This window comes from Mya arenaria, chromosome 8 (genome assembly GCF_026914265.1).
Source record: "Mya arenaria isolate MELC-2E11 chromosome 8, ASM2691426v1".
Taxonomy (NCBI): domain Eukaryota; kingdom Metazoa; phylum Mollusca; class Bivalvia; order Myida; family Myidae; genus Mya; species Mya arenaria.
The window spans coordinates 31,039,539-31,064,525 of record NC_069129.1 but is presented as its reverse complement, the minus strand read 5'-3'; the positions used below and the strand labels follow the sequence as shown (position 1 = coordinate 31,064,525).

Below are 24,987 nucleotides of genomic sequence, written 5' to 3'. Positions count from 1 at the left end.
TCTAACACATGGCAATCTCGCGTGTATCTAATTTAACTTCTGAAGGACCAAGTTCCGAGAAACTAAACCCCATAATTCCGGTTCCTCGTGTAATCCATTTGTCAATAACGACGATATGACAAGAACACCTTTAGCAAACCTCTGACAGGACCTTAGCTCATTATATCGGTTATCGTGTTAATGAAAGGCTTCGTATTTTGTAGATTTAAAAGCTGATTAACTATTAAAATAATGCAGATACAAATCCATTTATTCTGCTTTGAAGTTATATCTCATTTTGTATGGTGTATTCAAACTCGACAATAGAGTGCAACAATGATTCAACAAACGTAAGACGTTTGTATCGATGTAAACAGATAACGATAGCGTGACAATTTTAATATTAAAGTTAACAATATAGTTATGTCATTACTTTCTTTCATGTCAATTATGCATTTCGCCGCCACATTTATTTATATTATTACACAGCACGCATAAGAAGTAGATATCTCATCTTAAAATAATTAAAAAAGAACAATATCAAAGAGAACAGACACAATACAATTCTGAAATTCTAAATAGAATAAAGAATGTGATATCGCCTAAAACAATCAATTATTCATTAATTTCTGTCAGCTTTTGTAGCCTTATCAGGCTAGAAAGATACCTGTAAAAGTCCATATCATATTTAATATACATGTACTTGACTTGGTTCATTTTGCTCATTATTTTAGATTCTATCGGAAAATCAACACATTCGTCGTTTATTTCAAATAAAACAAACCCAACCGAGTGTCTATACACAATGCCTTTTGATTGTAATTGGAACAGAATGTTTGAATCTGCTTCGTTAATCTGTTTATTTAGACAGCACTTTGAGATCACGACCAACAGCCTTGTCTAGGGAAATATTTGCAATACAGAAGTACAAAAACACTATTAAATACGCATATTGTGTAAATATAATCTGGTATTTGATTACTGGCTATAGTTCCTGGGAACATCACGAACATGGAATCCTCAGAAACATGATGAAAATAGAGTCTATTCATAGTTGATATCGCCTTGATAACGTTTCATTCTAGGCATTTTATGTGTACAGTCGAACCTTGATGTTTGAACTCACAGGGACCGGTGAAAATACACCAAGCCTCGTAAACCTCGAGCCAGTCGGGAAGCTTACCTTCAGTATAAAATAAATAAATCGGTCCTTTACACCCAGTTCGAGACAACGAGGAATTGGAGCCAAGCGAATCTGAGCCAACATGTTCGACTGTTTATGCTTTAGCTTTATTAAAATAAACACAAAAGAACGCTTACCATTGGTGATTCTTTTGGCGGTCTACAAGATTGTAAACCATGGAAAATTATGAAATTTCACATTCATTAGTAAGCATTCTCCCTTGAATTGTTCAATAGTACTTCACTTTCTATTTTATGGTCTTGGATGCAAAATGTTACCGCTGAAGTTATAAAACAGATCGTTAAAGCGTCATGCGCAACTGCACTGACCTGCAACAACGATGCATTGGGAGATATTTTCATTTTTTATTCATATGAACATAAATAGTTAACCTTAAATTCATATACATATTGAAGTCAACCCTTTAATGGCAGCAAAACCAGAAGATCCAGCCGTAGTAGTTAAAGCACTGCTATTAACAAATCTCATTTCAATGCATCTCAGGAAAACTGTGTCGAATTGGCCTTTTTAGCAGAGAAAAGAGTCCCTGTAAAAAAACTCCTCTCTCCTCGCCGATATTGCATTAGCGGAATGACGGACAAGCCTGGTTATTTGGTCACCAATCACTGTAATCAAGAACTATTTGTTGATTGGGAATTCACTGAACTATAATCAAACAGTCGTTCTATCTAATGAAATAACTGGCCTCAATCGCTGCCCAATAGACAGATGCCGCAAGCCACTTCAGGAGATCTGGAAATGTCTGGAGTTTTATACGTATCTGGTTATTAGGTAAATTACTTAAGTTGTGTCAAGAATGGAAGATCAGTACCTATAGCACTAAACTACTCATATACTAGATAGTTATGCTATTGGTTGGCTGTTATGCCACTTAAGGAATTCTTTTAGTATATTGTAAAAAACCGTTATGTCGAAGTTGTTGATATCTCGCCAAATACTTTGAGGTAACGAGCATTTGATATAACCGAAATATAAAAAATAGACCCACTAAATTCGAAAAGTGTTGGATATAACCAAAACATCGATTTGACAAACATCGACATATTAACTTTCGACTTTGTTTTCCATTATATTAAGGAAATGTAATAAGTGTTGACACCAAGTAACAATTGAACAAGTTCCTATGACACCAATAATCATTACCACTGTTATAATGACATGACACTTTGATGTTGGCTATGTTATGTAATTAGCAACTTGAGCTGCCTTGTTAGTATCTTATTAACTGTCATGTTATCAGTAGTTCCCACAACATTTTTCTTATACATGCCAACCTCGCGTGTATCTAATTTAACTCCTTAAGGACAAGTTCCGAGAAACAAATACCCATACTTCCGGTTCCTCGTGTAAGCCATTTGTCAATAACGACGATATGACAAGAACACCTTTAACAAACTACTGACAGGACCTTAGCTCATCATATCGGTTATCGTGTCAATAAAAGGCTTCGTATTTTGTAGATTGAAAAGCTGATAAAAATGCATTGGCAAATCCAGTTATTTTGCTTTTTCGTTCTATTTCATTTCGTATGGTGTATTCAAACTCGACAATAGAGTGCAACAATGATTAACCAAACGTTAGGCGTTTGTATCGATGTAAACAGAAAACGAATGCGTGACAATTTTAAAACCAAAGTTAACAATTTAGTTATGGCATTACTCTCTTCCATGTCAGTTATGCATTTCGCCGCCACAGGTTTTTTATATTATTGCACAGCACGCATAATATGTAGATATCTCATCTTAAAATAATTAAAACAGAACAATATCGAAGATAACTTTACAGACAAAAGTCAATTCTGATATTTTAAATAGAATAAAGAATGTGATATCGCCTTAAACAATCAATTATCTATTAATTTCTGTCAGCTTTTGAAGCCTTTATCTGGCTAGAAAGATACTAGTACATGTAAAAGTCTATATCATATTTAATATATATGTACTTGGTGTTGTTCTTTTTCGCTCATAATTTCAGATTCTATCTGAAAATCAACACATTCGTCATTTACTTCAAATAAAACAAACCCAACGGGAAGTGTTTACACAATGCCTTTTGATTGTAATTGAAACAGAATGTTTGAATCTCATTCGCTAATCTGTTTATTTAGACAGCGATTTGAGATCGTCATCAACAGCCTTGTCTAGGAAAATATTTGCAAAACGGAAGTACAAACATACTATTTAATAAGCATATTGTGTAAATATAATCTTGTATTTGATAACTGGCTATAATTCCTGGGAACATCACGAACATTGAATCCTTAGAAACATGACGCTAACATATATTAATAGATGATATAACCTTGATAACGTTTCATTGTACGCATTATATGTTTACAGCCGAACCTCGTTGTCTCGAGCTCCCAGGGACCGGCGAAAATACTTCGAGCCTCGAAATCCTCGAGCCAATCGGGAACCTTACCTTCAGTTTAAAGAGATCGGTCCTTTTTGAGCCAACGAGGAATTCGGGCCAAGCGAGTTTGAGCCAACATGATTCGACTATATATGCTTTAACTTTATTTAAATACACACAAAAGAACACTAATCATTTTATTAAATTAATCTTTTGGCGGTCTACAAGACTGCATTCCATGAATATTTTGAAATTTCTCATTCATTAGTAAGCATTGTCCACAAAATTGTTCAATAGTACTTCTGAATCAGTTTCTATTTTCTGGTCTTGAATGCAAAATGTTACCGCAAAACTTAACAGATCGTTAAAGCATCATGCATGTCTGCACTGCCCTGCAACAACGATGCTTATGGAGATACTTCTGGTTTTTATTGATAAAAACTTAAATGGTAAGCCTTAAATTCATAGTTATATTGAAGTCAACCTTTTAATGGAAGTCAAACCAGGAGAACCTGCCGTTGTAGTTAAAGCCCTGTAATTAAGAACTCTCATTCCATTCCGTTGCCTCAGGAAAACTGTGTCGAATTGGCATTTTTAGCAGAGAAAAGAGTCCCTGTAAATAATCTCCTCTCTCCCCGCCGATATTGCAATAGTGAAATGACGGACAAGCCTGGTTATTTGGTCACCAATCACTATAATCAAGAACTATTCATTTATTAGGAATTCATTGAACTATAATCAAACAGTCGTTCTATATAGTGAAAAAAACTGGCCTCAACCGCTGCCCAATAGACAGATGCCGCAAGCCACTTCAGGAGATCTGAAAATGTCTGAAGTTTTATACGTATCTGGTATTTAGGTAAATTACTTAAGTTGTGTCAAGAATGCAAAAGTAATTACTACAGTATTAAGCTACCCATATTATAGATAGATCTGCTTTTGGATTGCTGATATGCCTGTAAAGATATTCATTTAGTATAAAGTTAAAAATCGCTATGTCGAAGGCATTGGGATCTCGAGAAAATTTCGATATAACGATCATTCGATGTAACCGAAATACAAAAAAATGTTTAACTAGACCCAACACATTCGAAAAGAGTTTGGCATAGCCAGAACATCGAGATAACAGAGTTCGACAAAGCGAGTTTCTACTTTATTTTTCATTCTGTTAAGGAAATGTATTAAGGTTTGACACCAAGTTGCAAGTGAACCATTTCTCACGACACCAATATTCATTACCACTGTTACAATACCATGACACTTTAATGTTAGCAATGGTCTTGTTATGTAATTAGCGACTTAAGCTGCCTTGTTATAATCTCATTAAAGTGACGCTCTTATTCAAAATCAATTCGTAAACATGTATAACAAATATCTTTTTTTTTTGTTTGATAAACCTTTAACTAACTAATTAATTTACTAAATAATGCATTTATGGAAAATATTAAATACTGATAACAAGATTTTAACCTTGTATTTTATTGCAAAAAGCGCAAAAATATTAAATGATTGGTGAATGCTAAAATATTTACTCAGGTCTACTATGGTCTCATAAGGTAGTAATACCGTGTTTTATTCTCTTCTTTCAAATTAAACTTGGTATCCTTCATAAGAACCATTGTTTTCGACATGTATGCATCCTTTTTGGAATATAAAACAAAATTATTAATTGTGGTAAATGTTATTTGGACGTAAGAGTGCATCTTTAAATGCAGTGTCGTCTGTAGTTCCAACAACATTTTTCTAATATATGGCAACCTCGCGTGAATCTCATTAAACTTCTGAAGGACCAAGTTCCGAGAAACAAAAACACGAAAAACACAAAAGAGCACTCACCATTCATGAATCTTTTGTCCGCATCCAAGATGCAAAATGTTAACGCTGAACTACTTAACAGATCGTTAAAGCATCATGCGCAACTACACTACAACAACGATGCATTGGGAGATATTTCAGGTTTTTATTTATATTAACTTAATACAATGTAGTTTTCCTTAAATTAATATAAAAAATGAAGTCTACCTTTTAATGGAAGCCAACCCAGGAGAACCTGTCGTAGTAGTAACAGATCCGCTATTAGGAAATATCATTCCGTTGCCTCTCAGGAAAACCGTGCCGAATCGGCCATTTTAGCAGAGAAAAGAGTCCTTGTAAATAACTTCCTCTCTCCTCGCCGATATTGCATTAGCGGAATGACGGACAAGCCTGGTTATTTGGTCACCAATCACCATAATCAAGAACTATTCGTTTATTCGGAATTCACTGAACTATAAGCAAACAGTCGTTCTATCTAATGAAATAACTGGCCTCAACCGCTGCCGAATAGACAGATGCCGCAAGCCTCTTCAGCAGATATTGAAATGGCTGATGTTTTGATGTTTTATACGTATCTAGTTATTAGATTAATGACTTAAGTGTCAAGAATGGAAGAGGAATAACTATAGCATTAAGTAACTTATAGCATAGACAATTATGCTATTTGTTGGCTGTTATTCTACTAAAGTTACTTAGTATTTCATTAGTATGCAGTCAAAACCCGCTATGTCGAAGTCGTTGGGATCTCGAGAACTAATTGGAGATCACGAACTTTCGATGTTACTGTTCTTCAAAAAAGTATAACAAGATCCAACACATATGAAAACAATTCGGCTTTACAAGAACATCGAGATAACAGAGTTCGACATAGCTAGTTTCGACATTAATTTTCATTTTTTTAAGGAAATGTATTAAGGTTTGACACTAAGCTACACGTTTACCAGTGCTCTCGACACCAGTTATCATAACCACTGTTATAATAACATGATACTTTAATGTTGGCAATGCTCTTGTTATGTAATTAGCAACTTGAGCTGCCTTGTAGGTATCTCATTAAATGCCATGTTGTCAGTAGTTCATTAAACATTTTTCTAAAACATGGCAATCTCGCGTGTATCTAATTTAACTTCTGAAGGACCAAGTTCCGAGAAACTAATACCCATACTTTCGATTCCTCGTGTAATCCATTTGTCAATAACGACGATATGACAAGAACAGCTTTAACAAACTACTGACAGGACCTTAGCTCTTCATATCGGTTATCGTGTCAATAAAAGGCTTCGTATTTTGTAGATTGAAAAGTTGATAAAAATGCATTGGCAAATCCAGTTATTTTGCTTTTTCGTTCTATTTCATTTCGTATGGTGTATTCAAACTCGACAATAGAGTGCAACAATGATTAACCAAACGTTAGGCGTTTGTATCGATGTAAACAGAAAACGAATGCGTGACAATTTTAAAACCAAAGTTAAAAATTTAGTTATGGCATTACTCTCTTCCATGTTAATAATGCATTTCTCCGCCACAAAACAATTTATATTATTGCACAGCACGCAAAACATGTAGATATCTCATCTTTAAATAATTAAAACAGAACAATATCAAAGGTAAGTCAACAGACAATAGTCAATTCTGAAATTCTAAATAGAATAAAGAATGTGATGTCGCCTTAAACAATCAATTATTCATTAATTTCTGTCAGCTTTTGTAGCCTTTTCTGGCTAGAAAGATACCTGTAAAAGTCTACGTGAAAAAAGTAATCATTGTAATGGTAAAGTCACGGAAGACCACAATCAATATGAACATGACGCTATGGGTATTTTACGGTGTCTGTAATCCTATTCTTCTAATATTTTCCCCCGTTTTACAAATCCTTTTATCCTTCCTATTACGCTGTGATGGAACAGAAAATTAGGAATTAAAGCTACGACATGATAATCGGATGTTGCTAGCTCGACAGTGCAAGCTTTATTAATTGGATACAGTACGACCAGTGGCATTTTTATTGCAAAATGTTGTTACACAAATGGTCTTCATCAATGGTAGATAATATAAAGCATTCAATCAGAATCGGCGATTTGACCGTAAACCAACCATTGTAATTCAATGTCCTTTGTTCTAAATTGGAATTAATAATTAATTGTTTTCTATTATTTAAAATTAATGCGCTCAATGTTTAGAGCTTCGATATTGATTTTTAAAAGCAAGCATTTATATTAATATCAAATTCCATGAATAAACTTCATATCTAACTTCTAAAATAACTCAGAACGCCAATATCATTTCAAGCATTTCAGATTTGATATTGGTTTAAGCACTTGGGCAACCAACTGTACATGTGCACATATAGTCAAACAACACAATGATATATACATATTAAAAAGTACTTTTTCCAATCCATTAGTAACTTTCAACATGAAATTTCAAAATTTCAAAAAGAAAAGTTATTGAAGTAAACATGTCTACTGACTAACTCGTGCACAAAACCTTCTATTATCCGCCACCTAGTTGATATTACGCTACATTCAAACGGAAATTAATTTCTACTAATTCATATTCATTCAAACATAGAAAATTATATCTGTTAGTAAATATTTACATAGATATATTAAACAGGTGATGTGGGTCATGCAAATTATTTTATCAACAGCAGGTACGACCCTCTCTCAACACTTCACACATATTATTTTCGAAATTGAACTTGACAAACCGACTTCAATATCTACAAAGCTAAACTATATACCGATATTATGTTTATCCAAAAATATGATAGAGAACCTTTAAACAAAGTTCGTGTAAATGTATATTGTTCATTGGACCAAATAAATAAATTAATGGACCAATAAAGACGGTAGTTTGTGATCCCAGTCGTATATTAGTTTCTTGAAAACCGATATGTTGTCACAAATAATTAGCTCTGCTGACTATAAACATTAGAGCAATTGATCAATTAAGCGACAAAAGAGGGAAAATAGGTTATTTAACTATTTGTTGAACTGTTCTTGGTACTCCATTGTGTTCGCATAAGTCTTTCATGGTTCCGACCGCAGACAGAAGGATTGGTTAGTTTGATCTACTTTCAGAAGTTGGGGTTGTCCTGCTAAAATATTTGAACTCATTTTTGGTTCATTTGTCTATCCATCAAAACTTAGTTAAATAAATAAATTTAAACTTTATCTAATCTGGGTGAACTATGTCGTTTCTTAATTACCTTTTAAGTCGATTACCACAAAATTAATAAATATACACGTGTTTTTCTCTAGTTTCTTAAAAAAGGGGATGGGGTCGTAAGGCCCTTTTTTAGACGAAAAAAGTCCGAAATGATGATTCTAAAATAGGTAAATCATGACTAAAGCGACAGTTATGGCAGTGATGAATAATTAATTGTTTTTGACTTTCCATACACAGACATTTCAGACGGATGACAGCACCGAGCAGTTGTTTTTACTTTTTGCCGGAAGCTTCTCACAGTGATTTATAATCGGATTATTCAGGAATATTCAAGTCCGCGTACTGAATTTTATAGCTTTTGTTATGAAGTTTGTCCCGTCTGCCATAGATTTATTCAGTGAAAGACTATGCATAATCAATAATTCATCGCGAATTTGATAGCAATGATGAGTTAACGGTGGAAGCTGTATCCAATATCATGCATAAATCTGAATGTTTCCTCCACTTGGGTAGATCTGAATCCTGAAAATCAATTGGCACTCGTTTGCCAACATCAAATATCAATTAGCCGTCACCGTTAAGAAATGTCATAATTGTATTGGTGCATCGGGCATCGATGCGTGGTTGTTTGTATTCCATTTAGATGGAACAAATCTTTGATCTAATGATGACATTATCATTCAAGTATCTTCTGCCATTGATACATATCCACGTCCGACCAGAAATGGACAAACTGAGCATTCAAGTTACAAGAAAAAAATATTATTTCTATAATTCTGTTGGTAGGTAGAATTTATCTTAAAAAATGGTACGTTTGTTGGGGTTTAACTTTGGTTCAATGAAATAAGGAGATCATCTTTACTGAACTCTGAATAGTTATATTTGCTGCTTCAACAAACCATAATCACGCTCGTGTGAACATGCGTCCATTATAGGATCAAATTACCAGTTTTATTTGTATTCAAGTCAATTGATTTGATGTATCCCATCAATTCAAATCATTTGTTCAAGAAACCAGAACTAAACTCAAAGTAAACATTGTAAATAAACATCATCTGGAAATGTCTTATAAGTTTTTCTTATTAGGTTTTCAGTGCGTCTGCCGTCCGATTGTGCCAATTTCAAGAGCATTAAACTGATTTAAACTTAAAGGGAATTTGCAGGCATTTTGTTAACAGAACACTTTAAATTTCCTTGTTGTTCTGTCTGCTGTGTAATAAAATTATTTTCCAGAAAGACCAAATATCGTGTCCTTTAGCCGTTTACTTTGCGTAGATAAGGAAACAAACGTCCCCAAAGTAAATTAACCCCTATCTTTATTCTATTATCAGAGAATAATATTTGCTACGTCTTCGGTCCTCAGAAGGATCAGCAACACTATTTACCGATCATGGAAGTTCCTAAATATTTGTTCATTACATTATATTGATTTTGCGATGAATTCCATACAGCGGTAGTCGTCATTTCACTTACGGCTTCAGAAAGGTCTGGTTGCTCTTTGCCAGAAGCGGAAGCCGAGTTGTGTTTTGTAGTTTAATTGTTGCGATATTTATGTACGTTGATACGTTGATGTCAAACTGTTTTAATTGCAATTTATAACTGTTTGGTTAATTAAAAGCTGTTTGCATATTGGAGTATACGTCGTTTTCAGATTCACATTATTGGAAGCAAACTTAACTTGTAAGTATCTCAGATATTGTATTGGCACAATTAGCTGCTGTATCTTTTATAAAACCATATGTAAATAAGATGGTATTTTTTCTATTTGAACTTAAAACATAACTTAAATTTATATAGATGTTTATTGGTAAAAAAAATAAAAACAGAAAATGAAAACGATATGGTAGAGAAAACAAAATGAATCAAGTGTAGTAGACGTTTTGGTATTGTTGGAAATCGTACTATAGGGAATAGACGATAGTTCATTTTAATTGATTATTTATTTGTGTCGTTGTAAAATAGAACGGGATATTAACGTTATTTTATACGATTGCTTAGACTATTTGGATTGCTGTTGAATACTCGAAATACAGATCCCATGTACAGTGTATGGTTGAAAACAAGTTTGAACCGTTTAGGTAGACAATTCAGACGAATAGGTCCAATGCTCTACTGATTTATATGTAGCGATGCTAATACTTACGGTGAAAACAGTGAATTTTACTATGATGATTAGGATACATGTATAGTTAATTTTATAGGCATAACTTAGTGACACATGTAATATGGTATGTTTTAAAGCTAGTAGCAAACTCCGAAATACAAAATGTGAATACAATCTTAATTAACATATACTTATATTTAAAATCCTCGTTTGCAGTAACTTTCAAGTTGTTTTTTATTTCATGTTTAGTTAAAAACATCATTGTTTTCATGAACTTCGTTTTAATATTGGAATAAATAAAAATAAAGCCTGATGAAACATCGGTTAACATGTGTATTTGAAAGATATAGATATGATTCATGTTTACATTTATAAAACCATATCAACTTGGGGAAAACTTATGTACACATAATGGCTCTCTAATCTGCGATCATATCGCGCGATAACATTTCGAATGGGTATCACTGAGAATTTATATCATGTATTTCAAAAGAAATTATAATAATGAAGTGTTGCAGCAGAAACTGTTTTAGAATTTTCAAACACAACTTTCAATAACAATTGTTTTATAATAATAATACCATAATATTAAACCAAAATTCTTGATATTACGGTATTTTATCGTACGTGGATTAAAAAGATATTGGCCCAATAAGTCTTCATTTCCAATTTCTATGAATAACAATTAAAGACACCCTCATGTAACTTACATTATATCATGGTAGCTATACCTAATCATCAAGGTAAAACATTGTGCTTTGTGGAAAAACAAACCCCTTGTTTATTCTCACAGCACGTAGTTTAATATTTGAATATTTTTAACAGCATAACGTATTCCCCATAATTAGTCACAAAGTGTTATTTTATCACCATTGTTTTTTTTAGATATATAGAAAAATAGAAATTACAATTCTACTTTATAAATAATGAAGAAAAATGATATTTGTCTTTCCTCGTGCAAAAAAAAATCACAGAGATTCTCCGAAGATTTACCATCTTGATATACTAGATGTTTTTGTAAAGTGAAAGAAGAATCACATTACTCTTTGACAATAGGCTACAGGCGTTTGCTATCACAGGGAGAGGCGAGAATGAATTATTACCATCTTAGATTTGCTAGGAGCTAGTCCTTTAGTTTGCTTTTTCAATTTGGACGTGAGCGAGAAATTCATTATAGTAGTATCGATTTGTTTCCATGTTTTCACCTCCATTATGATGAAGTGATATGAATCCAAGCCGGATGGGAATGTCTCTCCTATCATTATAAATACAGATTGTTTTTATTGTTCTGAATGCACAGGCGTCAATTGTATAAAACCTGATACCCACTGAATATGGTATGGAAATGCGTAGTTATCCAATAATCAGCCTCATTTTTAAACTTTTTTTTAACCCACTGAATATGGTATGGAAATGCGTAGTTATCCAATAATCGGCCTCATTTTTAAACTTAAAAAAGAAAATCTAAATGTTATGTTTGCAGTAATCAGTTGATATTTAATGCGAATACAGCTGTGACTTTGCACATATTTGACTTTATTCCGCCCACGGTTCTTTAATATTAGTAGACATTTAATTTATACGGTCGAAAATCATTGACTCGATATCACTTGAGTACATTTTTCCTTTGATGCGAAATTGAGGAAAAGGATCGATTTTTTTTACTCTTAGATATATAGTGTAAGTATTCCCGTTTGGCTCGATATTCGCGAGGCTCGAAGTATTTTGGCCAGTCCCTGGGATGTCCAATCAACGGGTTTTCGACCTTATTGTATATACCTTTACTGTTGATTAACTATTGTTTTATCAAAATCTTATTAGCAGAATAGTTTTAAAATATTTATCATACGTCTTAGAATTTTTTTCAGAATTATTCTCCTGCTGCAAAATGGAGTTTCTGTCTAATTTGAACATATGATGCGGATTGTGCAGTAACTGCAGGAACTGTGTTGCACTGTGTAGAACTGACAAGCCGCTTTTAATCTAATTATTACGGTGGAATTGATTCGTTAGAAAATTGGCACTTTTCACTACAAGTCTATGAGCAGAAATTATCAAGAACTTCAAATCCTTACGGGAGTTATTACCTTAGAACACCATCCATCAGATTATTTTAGAATTACTTGTGTGTTTCATGTGGCAAAAAGTGTAAAAATAATTTATAGCTTTTATACAACCACTAAATAATAACCGATTTGCGATTTTTAAGTAAACAATAAAATTAGCTTCTGTCTTTAAAAGCATATGCTATTCAATCATACATACTATCAAATGATCGAAATTCATTATGAGAGTTTTATCTAGATAAGATAATTAATCATTTTCGTCTTTTATGTTTCCAACCCCTTTAAATTTCACTAGATAAAAAAGCAGTTTATACTTTTACAGCTGTTTGTTATGCACATTTGCACCTGAATCAGGAGTGTTCTGTACTTCCCAAACTTTGATTTTAACGACTGAAAGGCTGATGATAATTACATCAAAATAATCAAGAGATTAGGAAGCAGAGCCTGGAATATATTAAATTTTCCAGGAAGCGTATACATTGAGCAGTACTTAAAATATAATCACCTGACATTATATTCCACTTACTCTAAGCTCGATGGCTGGGCTTATCAGGGCAGCTGATATTGATGTATATACCTTTAGATCGCATTGTCAGATGTTATTGCTTCAGCAATCAATAAACAATTAGGATGATGGTGGTTTACAAATGAGTTAGAGATAAGTTTGTTAAAATGCATATGCTTGCTGATAGTGAGCAAAAGTTGTTGCTATTTTCGATTCAGATCTTGGATCTTTGTAATCTGTATGGAACCTGCATGCAGTGTCAGTCTTTGTGAATTACTGATCAAAGGGTTTAATGATGTTAACAAAAAGCTGCTCTGAATAAAAAAAAAACTGCTCGAAGCTGCACTAAAGCATTCTGCTGAAAATAGAGACTATTTAAGATAAAAATAATTGAGAATAATATAACTTACCAAACATTACAAGTTTGTAAAAACAGAAAAATGTGACCATTTACAAGCAATTTTTTAAAATGAGACAAGTATTTGATAAATCAAGTTCCAAAAAGTTCATTGTTTGTCGTTATTATTTATTTTGTTCATTTTATTTATTACTACACTCATTTGAATTTACTTCATATTGCAGTTCATTATTTTTTTTATTTGCTAGGAAACAACAGCAGCAAAATATTTAATTGTAAAAAAAGGATAACAGCGTGAGTTTTATTAGGAGCTAAATTATGGTTTAATGCTCCTTTTAAATGCCTTGGCAGTAATTGTATGCTATTTCAAACAAAGTTTTATTAGTTTTCTCCGAGGCTCTTAAAACCTTCCATATAACAGTAATCAGTGAAATGGCTAAATATTTTTCTTTCAGTGGCAAGTCAGTGAATATTCTAGGATCATTGATTTATTATAAAATTGTGGGTTTTCTTTACACAAATGTATGCATTTCAGCAGTAGAATTGGCCTGGAAGATGCTACATTTCCAGAAGTCGTAATGGATGAAGAAGACACGGAAACCCCATAAGATTTGTAATGCAATAGAAGCCCCATAAAGATACAGAATACATTGACTTTGTGCCGGGAATTTGGAATAATTCAGGACTAGAGGTGATTACTTTTTAGAGATATTAAATCTATGCGTGATATGAGTATGAACGTTATGTGTGTTTGAGATATTTCTTTGAGATCAAGTGATAGAGTGAATGTTTCTATATAAAGATTTAAGAAAGCAGAGTATTGCCATTCAAACAGTTTCAGTAGGGCGGGAAGTATGGATGTTTGACAAACTCCTACGATTAGGGAGGTGTTTCACACATAACTGTTTCAATGATAGAATTTACTGCCGGATTCGCTGTGATATGAGAGTGTTCAATCTGAAACATTAATAATTCAATGCATTGAGGGTGATTGTGTGCACAGTAGCTAGCTCGGTAACGGATCCTGATATTCAGTGTAAAAAGAACATTATCAATTTCGTTATGTAAAAATTAGATAAAATGATGTGTTATTGTTAGGAAATGGATCGATTCAAACTTAAGAGTACTTTCTATGTACAGAAGGTCAATTTATAACAAGAGTATTAGTATTCAACTTTTGTTTTAATTTATTTCCACAGAATCATCATGGAGCTGAGATTTGGAAGCGTCATGTTGTTGCTGTCTTGCAGTCTCCACCAGTCCCTGTGGGGAATCCTGGCCTCTGTTCCAAACACTGAAGCCAAGAAATGTAAACACAAACTGAGGTAGGTACCAAGTTTCTTTCTTGTTGTTGTTTAAATCTTTACTATGGATATGCGGTTTTAGTCGGGCCTTATCGTTGCTGTCGTGCAGTGCACACCAGTCACCGTTAAAACATGCATGTAAATCGTTGATGTAACTGTGCTGATCAGACTGGGAAACATCATAAGGCTAATCTCTCCAGTCACTGTGTGGAATACTGGTTTCAACGTAATATAAATGTTTCTTCCCTATTTTGACATATAACGCTTGAATATGGAACTGAAATTTGGGAACGTCATGTTAAAGTTTACATCAAGTGGTCAATCAGTCTTCTGTTCCACATAGAGATGCTAAATGTAATTTTAGGTAAAGGACAACTTGTGGCGATACGTCTAAGAACAAGAGTAAAATTATTCCGTTGGTCAAGTATTTGAACTTTTGATCGCATTTTTAAGTTTCTAAAGTCAAGTGTGCATTTATTGAGCTCCTGATTCAATGGCTGCTCTAAAAATTAAGGCGTTGACAACAACATAAATTTTGATGTATGTTTGGTCTGTCTCTGATGTATGTACGTTGTTTGTCCCTCGTTTTGTCTGTTGGGCGGTAGCCATGTGCTTTAAACAGAATCCTTGTTCAGGTTTTGCCTACTGGATTTGCCCCTGTAGTTTCAAATGTATTATTAAACTCAGAAGGTGGTCTGGAAGTCTACCCCATGTGCCTCACTGGTTTACTAGGTTGTCCCTCTCGGTTCATTCTTATATACACCATGCACTTCCTTGCATCCTCGTTCATAAGATATGCTAACACTAACTGGGATATGTTAAGGTGATAGGCAAAATAATAGTTCATATCAGTTTGCTAAATACATGTATACTTCAGTATTGAATCACACCTGTAGAAGAGACGGAATTGGTTGTTGATGCATTATGAAGAATTAATTCCAGTTTAACGGTCCTTGTTTGATGATTAATCTCATGATTGGTCCGACATTTTGTCATTGTTTTGAGCATTTATCGAGGTGCTAAAATACGTCTTGCAAGATTTTCTTTTACTTTTGTTTTATAACGAGGCGTGTGAGAAAGTAACTAATTATCAAACTATGTGTAAAAAAAGTTAAATATATTCAATGAATTTCCATCACGTGTATAAACTCAGTTATCATGCAAAATGTTAGCTTTCTTAAATGTTGAGAAGGATTTTTCATGCACTTTTTTCAAAGAAATTACATTTATCATTTCGATCACCCCACACATGTAGGATCTTTCTAGATATCTTTAAAATGTAAACACATACGTACGGTTTGGTGTTCGTTCTTTTAAGATTTATTCTACATCAAGAAACGTGCTGTGAAATCAGGAAGACATTATAAGTTTATCTTTTCGCAGTCTCGCCAAATGTTAAAACCATTGAAAAATCATTAAAGGCTAAAAGCTTTCTCAGCATATATTCCAATCAGTTTTGTGAAATTGTATAATTCGTTTATAAAAATATACTCAATTCATCTATATTTAAGACGTATATCATTTCTGAAAAGAAGTTGTAAAATGAAAAGATCCTGAAACTAAGTGTTGTCAGTTTTCATATTTGCATTTGTTGAGATTTTTTGCTATGATTGTATTTGCTAGAATCGCATTTGCTAGAATGTAATTTGTTAGAGTAAGTTGTATTTGCTAGGATTGTGTTAGCTAGGATCGTATCTGCTAGAATTGTATTTTGTTAGGTGTGTATTTTTAAGAAATTTGTTTGCTATGATTCTATCTGTTAGGATTGTATTTGCTAGAATTGTATTTGCTAGGATTGTATTTGTTTGGACTGTATTAGTTAGGATTGCATTTGCTAGAATTATATTTGTTATGAGTGTATTTGTTTGGAATGTGTTTGCTATGAGTGTATTTGTTAGTACTGTATATGCTAGGATTGTATTTGTTATGAATATATTTGCTAGGATTGTATTTGTTATGAATGTATTTGCTAGGATTGTATTTGTTATGAATGTATTTGTTAGGATTGTATTTGTTATGAATGTATTTGCTAGGATGGTATTTGCTAGGATTGTATTTGTTATGAATGTATTTGCTTGGGATGCATTTGCTAGGATTGTATTTTTTAGGAATGTATTTGCTAGAATTGTATTGGCTTTACTCTTGATTCGAGTTTGTTAAAAAGTAAATTATATTTAACTTTTATCATTATTTCTGTTTCTAAAAACTGTGGATTAGTGTGAAGAAGATGTTTAACAAAGGCTGCAAATGCTGTCTCCTTACTTTCGCGGTGAAACTTGAGCTCAACTTGAAATTTATTGATAGCAAATGCGCCACAGACGGTCTGACGTCATTAACATTTTTTGTATACAATACGGAACATTCCTGATCTATTCATATAAATTCATCCAATTGATGCACTTTTTCTAAGAATATTTGCTCCTTGAGACTAAAGGTACACTTTAATGGAAAAACAATTTTTCTGATAGATCTGGTTTCATATACGCCTTCTCTTCGATTAATTATGATGGAAGCATCGCATGATTGTATTTAAGTTCGCCATGGCTGATGAAAATGCTTAATCTTACCAATATAATGTTAAGTGCATAATTCCGTCCGAAAATCGACTTTCAAGGAATATATGTATATTTATAAAGTCCTTGAATATACAAGATGAGGATATGCTTTTAAGTGGTTTCTAAAGAGTTATCACTGTTTCAAACAGTGAAAATAACAAATTGTTTTGGAATTTTAGCCCGCTCTACTTCCAAATTAAACGTTAGCGCACACAGAGCTGGATATCAATTTCAACGACGTCATTTCCGGAATGACGTCTCGTTTGCATACAGCTTGGAATGCTTTTCTGAAAACTACAATTAACTAGCATATAATTCAACTATGATCTGTTTGTTTTAGTATAAGATTTCAATATAAATCACCTCGTGAACACAAAAATATACCGTTTGATTCTTACAGGGTAACAGATATTACACTGACACTATCAATTACTCCCTGTTTAGATATTAATATTATTATTATAAAATTATCTAGATGACACAAAGCAGTTAGTTTTTATCATATAAACTTGAAATTAAAGAAACTCTTGGGTTATATTCATACACTTTTTTAAAAGTACCTTTTTTCAACAGAAAATCGAAGAAAACCAAACAATAAATGTAAAATTTCACCGAAATTGCTAATTTTAAAGAAAGTGATGTTATTTTAATGTTTTTGACTGACAATACTGTGTTACCCATGCAGACTTCGAGAAACTTTTACTACAGTGATCTTAGCAGGATAATGAGTACTTTCAGTGGCATTACTTTTTCATTTGTTAATATAATGTTTTTACAAAACAAGTTTAACTTTGTTATTTAGACAATTAGTATTGCACTTTGAGTAATGCCTTGTGAAAACTCATTAAAGGTTTTAGAACTTTGCAATGCGCAAAAATAGCCTGGAATTTCAATTATTCCATTGCTTTGTTTTCAAGATTTCTCTTTGACGTTGTTAAACAAATCACAGGATTTGATAACCTAAATTGTATAATCATTTTACATTTTCAAGGTCTCTAAAGTGATTTTTGTTGTTATATCATTTTAAGCTTTATCTTGTCATTTCCTTTCATTTTGATGAGGAGGCAAACTATGCGAAGGTGGGGCTCGAGGAGTTATACTGCCCCACTTGTCAACCAAGCTCTATTCCAGTGTATACATTCTTAAATAATAATTGAGAGGTTACAGCAATTTTAATAACTTAATTTCAATGTTATCAAACGATGTGCTTTTTTCACCTTTTTGACCAAAAATTCGAGTGTCGGTCCTTCTACCGCGGACTGAACTTGCCAAAAACAACAATAATAAGTACTATACTTGGTGAATACTTAATGCTAATCTTTTTGAATGCTTTGTTTTATTTATCCTCGTAAAAGGCAAAATGACCTTGTATGGGTCTCCCCTTTGCTTTTATGCTACATACATGTTTGGACAGAGATCTTCCTACGAACATTTCTGGACTGTATTTTCCTATTCATTATTATTGATCCCATATCGGTTAACAATTGTCCACTGTTCAAATTCTGGACGATCCGCATATGTCTGTTTCTGACAGGACGACATTCAATGTTTGGCTTATGATCTTTCCAATATCAGAGAAATAATAGACTATAATATGTTTTGGCGTAGGAAATGAGAGGACTAATAAATTGTTGGAGGCAGTAGTTTAAAAATTCCTTGCTGAACTTGGCAGCTAATTTCTGGAAATGATGTTTGGGTATTTTGCGTTCTTGTTGTTAGTTGTAAGAACTACAGTGAAACTCCCCAAGTTTTGATAATCATACTCATAACATAAAGACTCGCTAAACAATTGATTTGTACCCACTTCGATAGTGAAGAATTCGAAATGTTCCCATGTATCATTAAACAGAATAGCTACGCGTATTACAAAGAAAATCAAAACGTAGAAGTAATTCATGGAGAGGCTTGATTTACCTTGAGCCTCTGAACAAGTGTGTTTTACTACGGTGACTGTCCCTAATGCTTTTATTGTATTCTTGAAACTTGAGCATGCCGAAAACATATGTTGGATTTATGATTAATTTTTTTGCTGCTAAGCTTGTTTCTGTAGTTTTCACATAAGTTTTAAGAAAGTCTTAAATCGATATACGATAAGTTACCATTCATATTTTAAAATTCAAAATGGGTTCATGCAAATGCATAGGAAACGTTATTACTTACATTTTAGAATCTGAGTTTCTTAATGGTGTAAACATACTGATAAGGAATGATGAGGAATCCCCAGAAAATATAAACAGACTTTCGTTTTACTGCAAGATTTAAAATGTTTTCAACTCCACCAACTGGGAATTCAAACAAAAATGTGATATGAAGTGTAAATAGGGAACTAAAAAAAAAACTTGTGAAGTTTGAAATGGAAAAATAATAATATTGAGATTGCCTGCTTGGTTTAGCAAACACGTCACAATAAAGCTTTCCAGACTGAACCAACATCTTGTCTTGATGAAAGGCAGGCGAGTCCCGAGATTGCCTGAAATCACCACCAATTTATCAAAAGAGCTTTCCAATTTCTCCCTACCCTCTTGAAATTGCAGCTACCATTTTATACAGCAACTTGAGAGATTGCTTCTATGCCTTTGAATAATAGCTTGGTACATTGATTTCAGTCTGGAAAATAATGATACCCCAGTCCTATGTAGTTTTAGGAAGACATTAAAATGACTCAGTATTGAAAAACAACCCAGTTTTATTATGAAAATGAAATGTTTAATGTGCTCTGAATTGCTAATTGTACAATTTCAACATCGTTTTTGTTACACTGAAAAAGATGAGCATATAGAAAAAAACTTTTATAGATAACTTCTCCTTGCTTAGGCATCGTATTCAATTGTGACGGTCTTTAACTAAATCATTAACATTTTCTAACATAATTACTAACAATTTCCAATTGAGCACTTGTTATGAGCCAGTTATAAGACTGATCAATTTTTCCATTTGCGTCAAAGAACATGGTGATACGTAAACATTCTTCACCTCCTGTGTTACGTGTGTGAGCCTATAAGAAGGAGGTTTAGATGATCATTACGATCACACCTCGCTACCCAGGCTTGTAGCAAGCTTTCAATCCCATTAAACTGTTACTACTCTCAAACAAATTCCACTACCTTTTATTACATACTCATTATTCATATTTTATATTGCAGTGACAAAGGTGAGCCTGTGAAAAAAGTACAGATGATTCGACGAATCCCTGCTCGATGTTCTGGCTGGGAGGAAGCTTGGTCGTGGATATCGAAGAAAGACTGCAGGACCAAATATGTGTAAGTAGTACTAAGTACTAAGTACAGAGAACAGGTGTGTGTATATTAATTTGTTTGATTTTGATAAGTCGCTTAGTGAAAGATTCAAGAATAATGCTTGAGTCCATTTCACGTAAAGAAACCAGTACATGTGGAGCGACATAAAAACGTGTCCTTATCAGATTTTAAAATAATTACTTGTTACCACTGCATACCAATATCGTTTAAACTAATTAAGCATTCTGCAAATTAAGTTTTAGGTCACTCAGGTCAGTTTCTTGGGTAAAATCTTGTTCTACCTTGTCCATCAATGTAAGCAGTGTTGGGAAAGCACCTTTATAAGAGATACAAACTGAGCATTAAGTGAACGATGACCTATAAATAACGTAAAGAGCATATAATCATTTGCGCTGATTGTCTGCTTAGCAATGGTCTGTACACATGAAAATGAATAATCCTACCCTGCTCATGAAAAGGTTTTCTTAGCCATATTTTATTCTTCCGATTCATTCTACTCCCAAATCTGACAGGGAAAGAAGTTTTATCATTAACCATTTTGAATTTTATTACAAATTAATCAGTGTTCTGACTCTTTGAGAAACCGGGGAAAATATTTCCATATCATCTTTCCGGCGAATATTTCGTTAATGGTGACATTTTAACACCTCTCTTTGGGAATGTTCAGCAGAATCACAATTATAAAGCATCACAATATAAAACCGTCAAGGAAAAACACACAAACTCTACCACTATCTAAATTGGCCATATTGGGAGAGCTACTTTTACGGTTCGGCTATAAACTGCTTAGGGATGTGCTTCCACGTTATTGGACCAATTACAAACTAATCCTAGACACTGGTAATTTGCATGAAATAATCTTGTCTGTAATTATTAGGATAAGTTCTGACATATTGATCAGAATCCCTTGAAACTTGGCCTCTTGATATAAACACTGGAGAGAGCGTATTTGACTTTGATATCAGGCAGTGGTCCCCTATGACAAGTTTCACAATTGATTTTCCTGCCATAACAATGAAAACCGAGCATCTTCCCAGGAAGTTTTCTTATCCAGAAAATGCTAATATTACTTTCACTTTATTATGATTGTGATATGTGGGATCATATCTCATGTAAAGCATCTTTTTATATGTCCAAAATGTCCGCTGAGAAATATCTGGCTTGTGAAAATTACTAAATTGATAGTCCCATAAGATACTCAATCTATGCTAAGTGTGATGGAAGAGCACAATCATCTTTTTGTAAAGTGTGTTTAATAAGCATGCAATATATCCATGGGATGCAAAATAAATTTTAGAAGAGTTCCCACTGCCATTTTCCGGAACAATAAACCAATTGAATGACTGTGCAGTAGATGCAGCGTCTTGAAAACTTTTATCTTTGTGTCATTTAACATAGTGATTGTACAACATTTTCAAAATGAAAAAAAATGTTAATAACGTTTTACTACATTAACGTATTTTATCCATTGTTATGACGTCAGCATTATAGAGCTGATTTCATTTGGTCAAGAACGTTGATTAATAAATAAGTAGCGTTTGTAACACACATACATATTAGCATTCGCTAGCCAGGATGATTGTCAGTCAATAATGAAACCACATGATCTTAATCCACTGTTTTCATCTACACAAACCGCTACTATATCTTTCAATCCGCTGTGATAGGTTTTCTGCTAATGATCTTATACCGATTGATACACCCACAATGGTATGAGGACAAATTGAAGAACTTTTTCCAAAACCTTCACACAACATTCAATGTAGGCGGTGCAATGGTGCTTCTGTTAGTTAAATACTTAAAACTGTATTGACAAGAAATGCACAAACAATATACATACATTCAACGGGATTGGATCATGACGGTTATTGCAACACCCAATCCTTTCCATTGTTGTTTTGTGGACATGCAACAAACACAAATGTTTATGTAGACAGAACTAACTTCATTGATTGAAGTTGATGTTTGCTTAGCCATCGATTACATGTTCAATTGACGCCAGTACATACAACATACATTAACTTCCTTTAGATGTAGGGTATCTCAATCTAATATATGCCTAAAATTGTTTTTAATATGATAGTTCATGGACATAAGACATACACTGGCTCCCATCGACATCTTCTTCTAAATAATTAAACGTGAAGCCTATGGTTGTATGGCGTGTTTTGGAGGAAAAACAAAAATAGTCCATTAATCCTCAACATCTTTATTCCTCCTAAGAGAGTTCGAAAAGGAATTGCTTGGCTACTTTTTGTTTTTCAAAGCTCCCTTTGGGAAACGATCCAGCAATTATTTGATACATAATTTGAGGAAAATGCTGTGTCTGGTTCTATCAAAAAATGATTTTGATAAATGAAAATTTCTGACTCGATCCTCAAGAGGGGAAAAACACTTGAAGAATTAGATAGGCTTAGAATTTATTTCGCAATTTGCTTGGCAAGGAGAGAGAGGGCTTAAGTCTCCAAAGCATCTCTGGTGAGCGATTTCCCAAAACAGGCATCGTTTCTCTTAATTATGACAAACTTGGAAGAATGACAAATGCGCTTTCATTAAATTAGACAGTTCCCTTGCTCTACCGTATCATTTACATTTTCGTTGTCTGTTGCTTTTTGTGTTGCTTACGAAGACAACTAAGACTTACAAGGGTTTCCTTGTACAGCAAGTAAGATCTTGAACGAGGTTTTATTTGACTGGTGGTTTCGGCGGCCGGGCGGGTTTCGCGCGGGTGGCGTCATCATTTCGTGTTCGGGCTGTAACAATATGTCACTTGCACGAGCTATTATCTGTATGTCAAAAATAAGGACACACTTAAAGGTCATGGCTCAAAATTCTTTGTAGTTTTCTTGTCGAGATTATTGGTTTGTTATGCATTTGTGGAATTAAAAAAAACAACAACTTGGGATATGTTTTCACCATGAAAAGAATGTTTCACCAGTCAAACTCGTTAAAGGTCATGGTCAAGCTATGTCTTTGGTCAAAGTGGTGCTCTTGTTTTAGCATAGGGAATCCTATAAACCTTCGAAAGGTTTCTTTATTCATCACTTTTTTTAATATATCCTCTTTATGCACAAATATTGACAATCTAATTTTCGTCGTCTCGTGACGTTTCTAGCAAAGATTTTAAATGGTTCTATGCCCAACAAAACAAACTGGTCAAGTGTGACTTTGTTTTGCGGTCATGAAGCCGTATAAATGGGTTTAATGCGGCTTTATAAGCAAATAGTTGATGATATTTCAAACACAATTGTTTTCCCATGAACAGGCATCGCCGTTTTTGGAACAAGTTTAATATTGATTAATGTTCAATGGAATGAACTGTGTGTTTAAATTTCATCTTCCCCTCTAATGTCCACATATCTTATTGATAGCATTTTGCCATTATGAACTAAGTAGGGAAAACTAATAAGGAAATCGAGCTTCAGCCTTCCCTCGGTTTAATGGTTTAATATCAATTAGGCTTTCCTGGAAATCACTAAATAAAATCCGGTTAAATAGTTCTGCAAATGGCTAACGGCTATTTAGACTTCCTGAGTTTCTTGCAAGAAAGAACGAAATGATAATAAATTTTGTGTGTTGATTCAATTCATGTCGGCAACAGTCGAATGCTCTTAGAAGCGTCCTTGTAAAACATAAAACTTCCTTTGTTTGTGTGTGAACAGTTTTTTTTTTCACAATAATTAAAATAAACCCCAGGCAATGAAAGATACAATGCAATATTACAGTGAGGATCCCCTTACACGTATTAGCATATTGATTCCAATGGTTTCTGTCAATCCATTGTTTTGGCTTGTGAAGATGTATAGCATGATAATATGGGAAAATTCATCAGTGGTGAGGCAATCAATAAGAATTGCAAAGGCTTCTAAATCAACATATTGTTCTCACAGAAAGCTATGTCCTGGGACTATTGTACATCTTTCATAAACTTGAATGTTCACGAGTGACGCTCTTTCCGATACTCTTTCTGAACTTTTTGTTGCAATAATTGAATCTTTTGTTCTCTTATTTAAATAAACTACGTCTTTGATAATTATATTCACAATGATCAAAATTGGCTTTGAGCATGAAAATAGCTTTTCAGACGGCATAACAAGCACTTAAGGAGTACTCTGATTTATTATCTCAAGAATTTTCCCAAGCAACTGTCAACATCTTTACCGAAATGTTTGCAGTTTTCATATTGATTTAGGACCTCTTAGAAATGGTTTCTTTATGAGTGTGCTTTTTTCAATGGGATATTTAAACATTGCTAGGGAGAAGTTTAGCTCTTGAAAATTATTTAGAAGTGGAAGCTTTGGGGAAAATAATCTGTTT

General features: G+C 33.5%; 1 protein-coding gene across 2 annotated transcripts in view; it reads left to right on the top strand.

Annotated features, from left to right (window-relative positions):
• Positions 1 to 10,007: 10,007 nt before the first annotated feature.
• Positions 10,008 to 24,987, top strand: part of LOC128242350 (uncharacterized) — a 32,938-nt gene continuing 17,958 nt past the window's right edge. The window contains exons 1-4 of one of the 2 annotated variants that reach the window (XM_052959465.1): positions 10,008 to 10,201; positions 14,090 to 14,245; positions 14,754 to 14,879; positions 20,557 to 20,673. In XM_052959465.1, the coding sequence (XP_052815425.1) occupies positions 14,761 to 14,879; positions 20,557 to 20,673 (236 nt within the window). In that variant the 5' untranslated portion in view covers positions 10,008 to 10,201; positions 14,090 to 14,245; positions 14,754 to 14,760. Of the gene's footprint in view, positions 10,202 to 13,249; positions 13,343 to 14,089; positions 14,246 to 14,753; positions 14,880 to 20,556; positions 20,674 to 24,987 lie in introns of those variants that run through there. The other variant, XM_052959466.1, reaches the window with a different exon arrangement.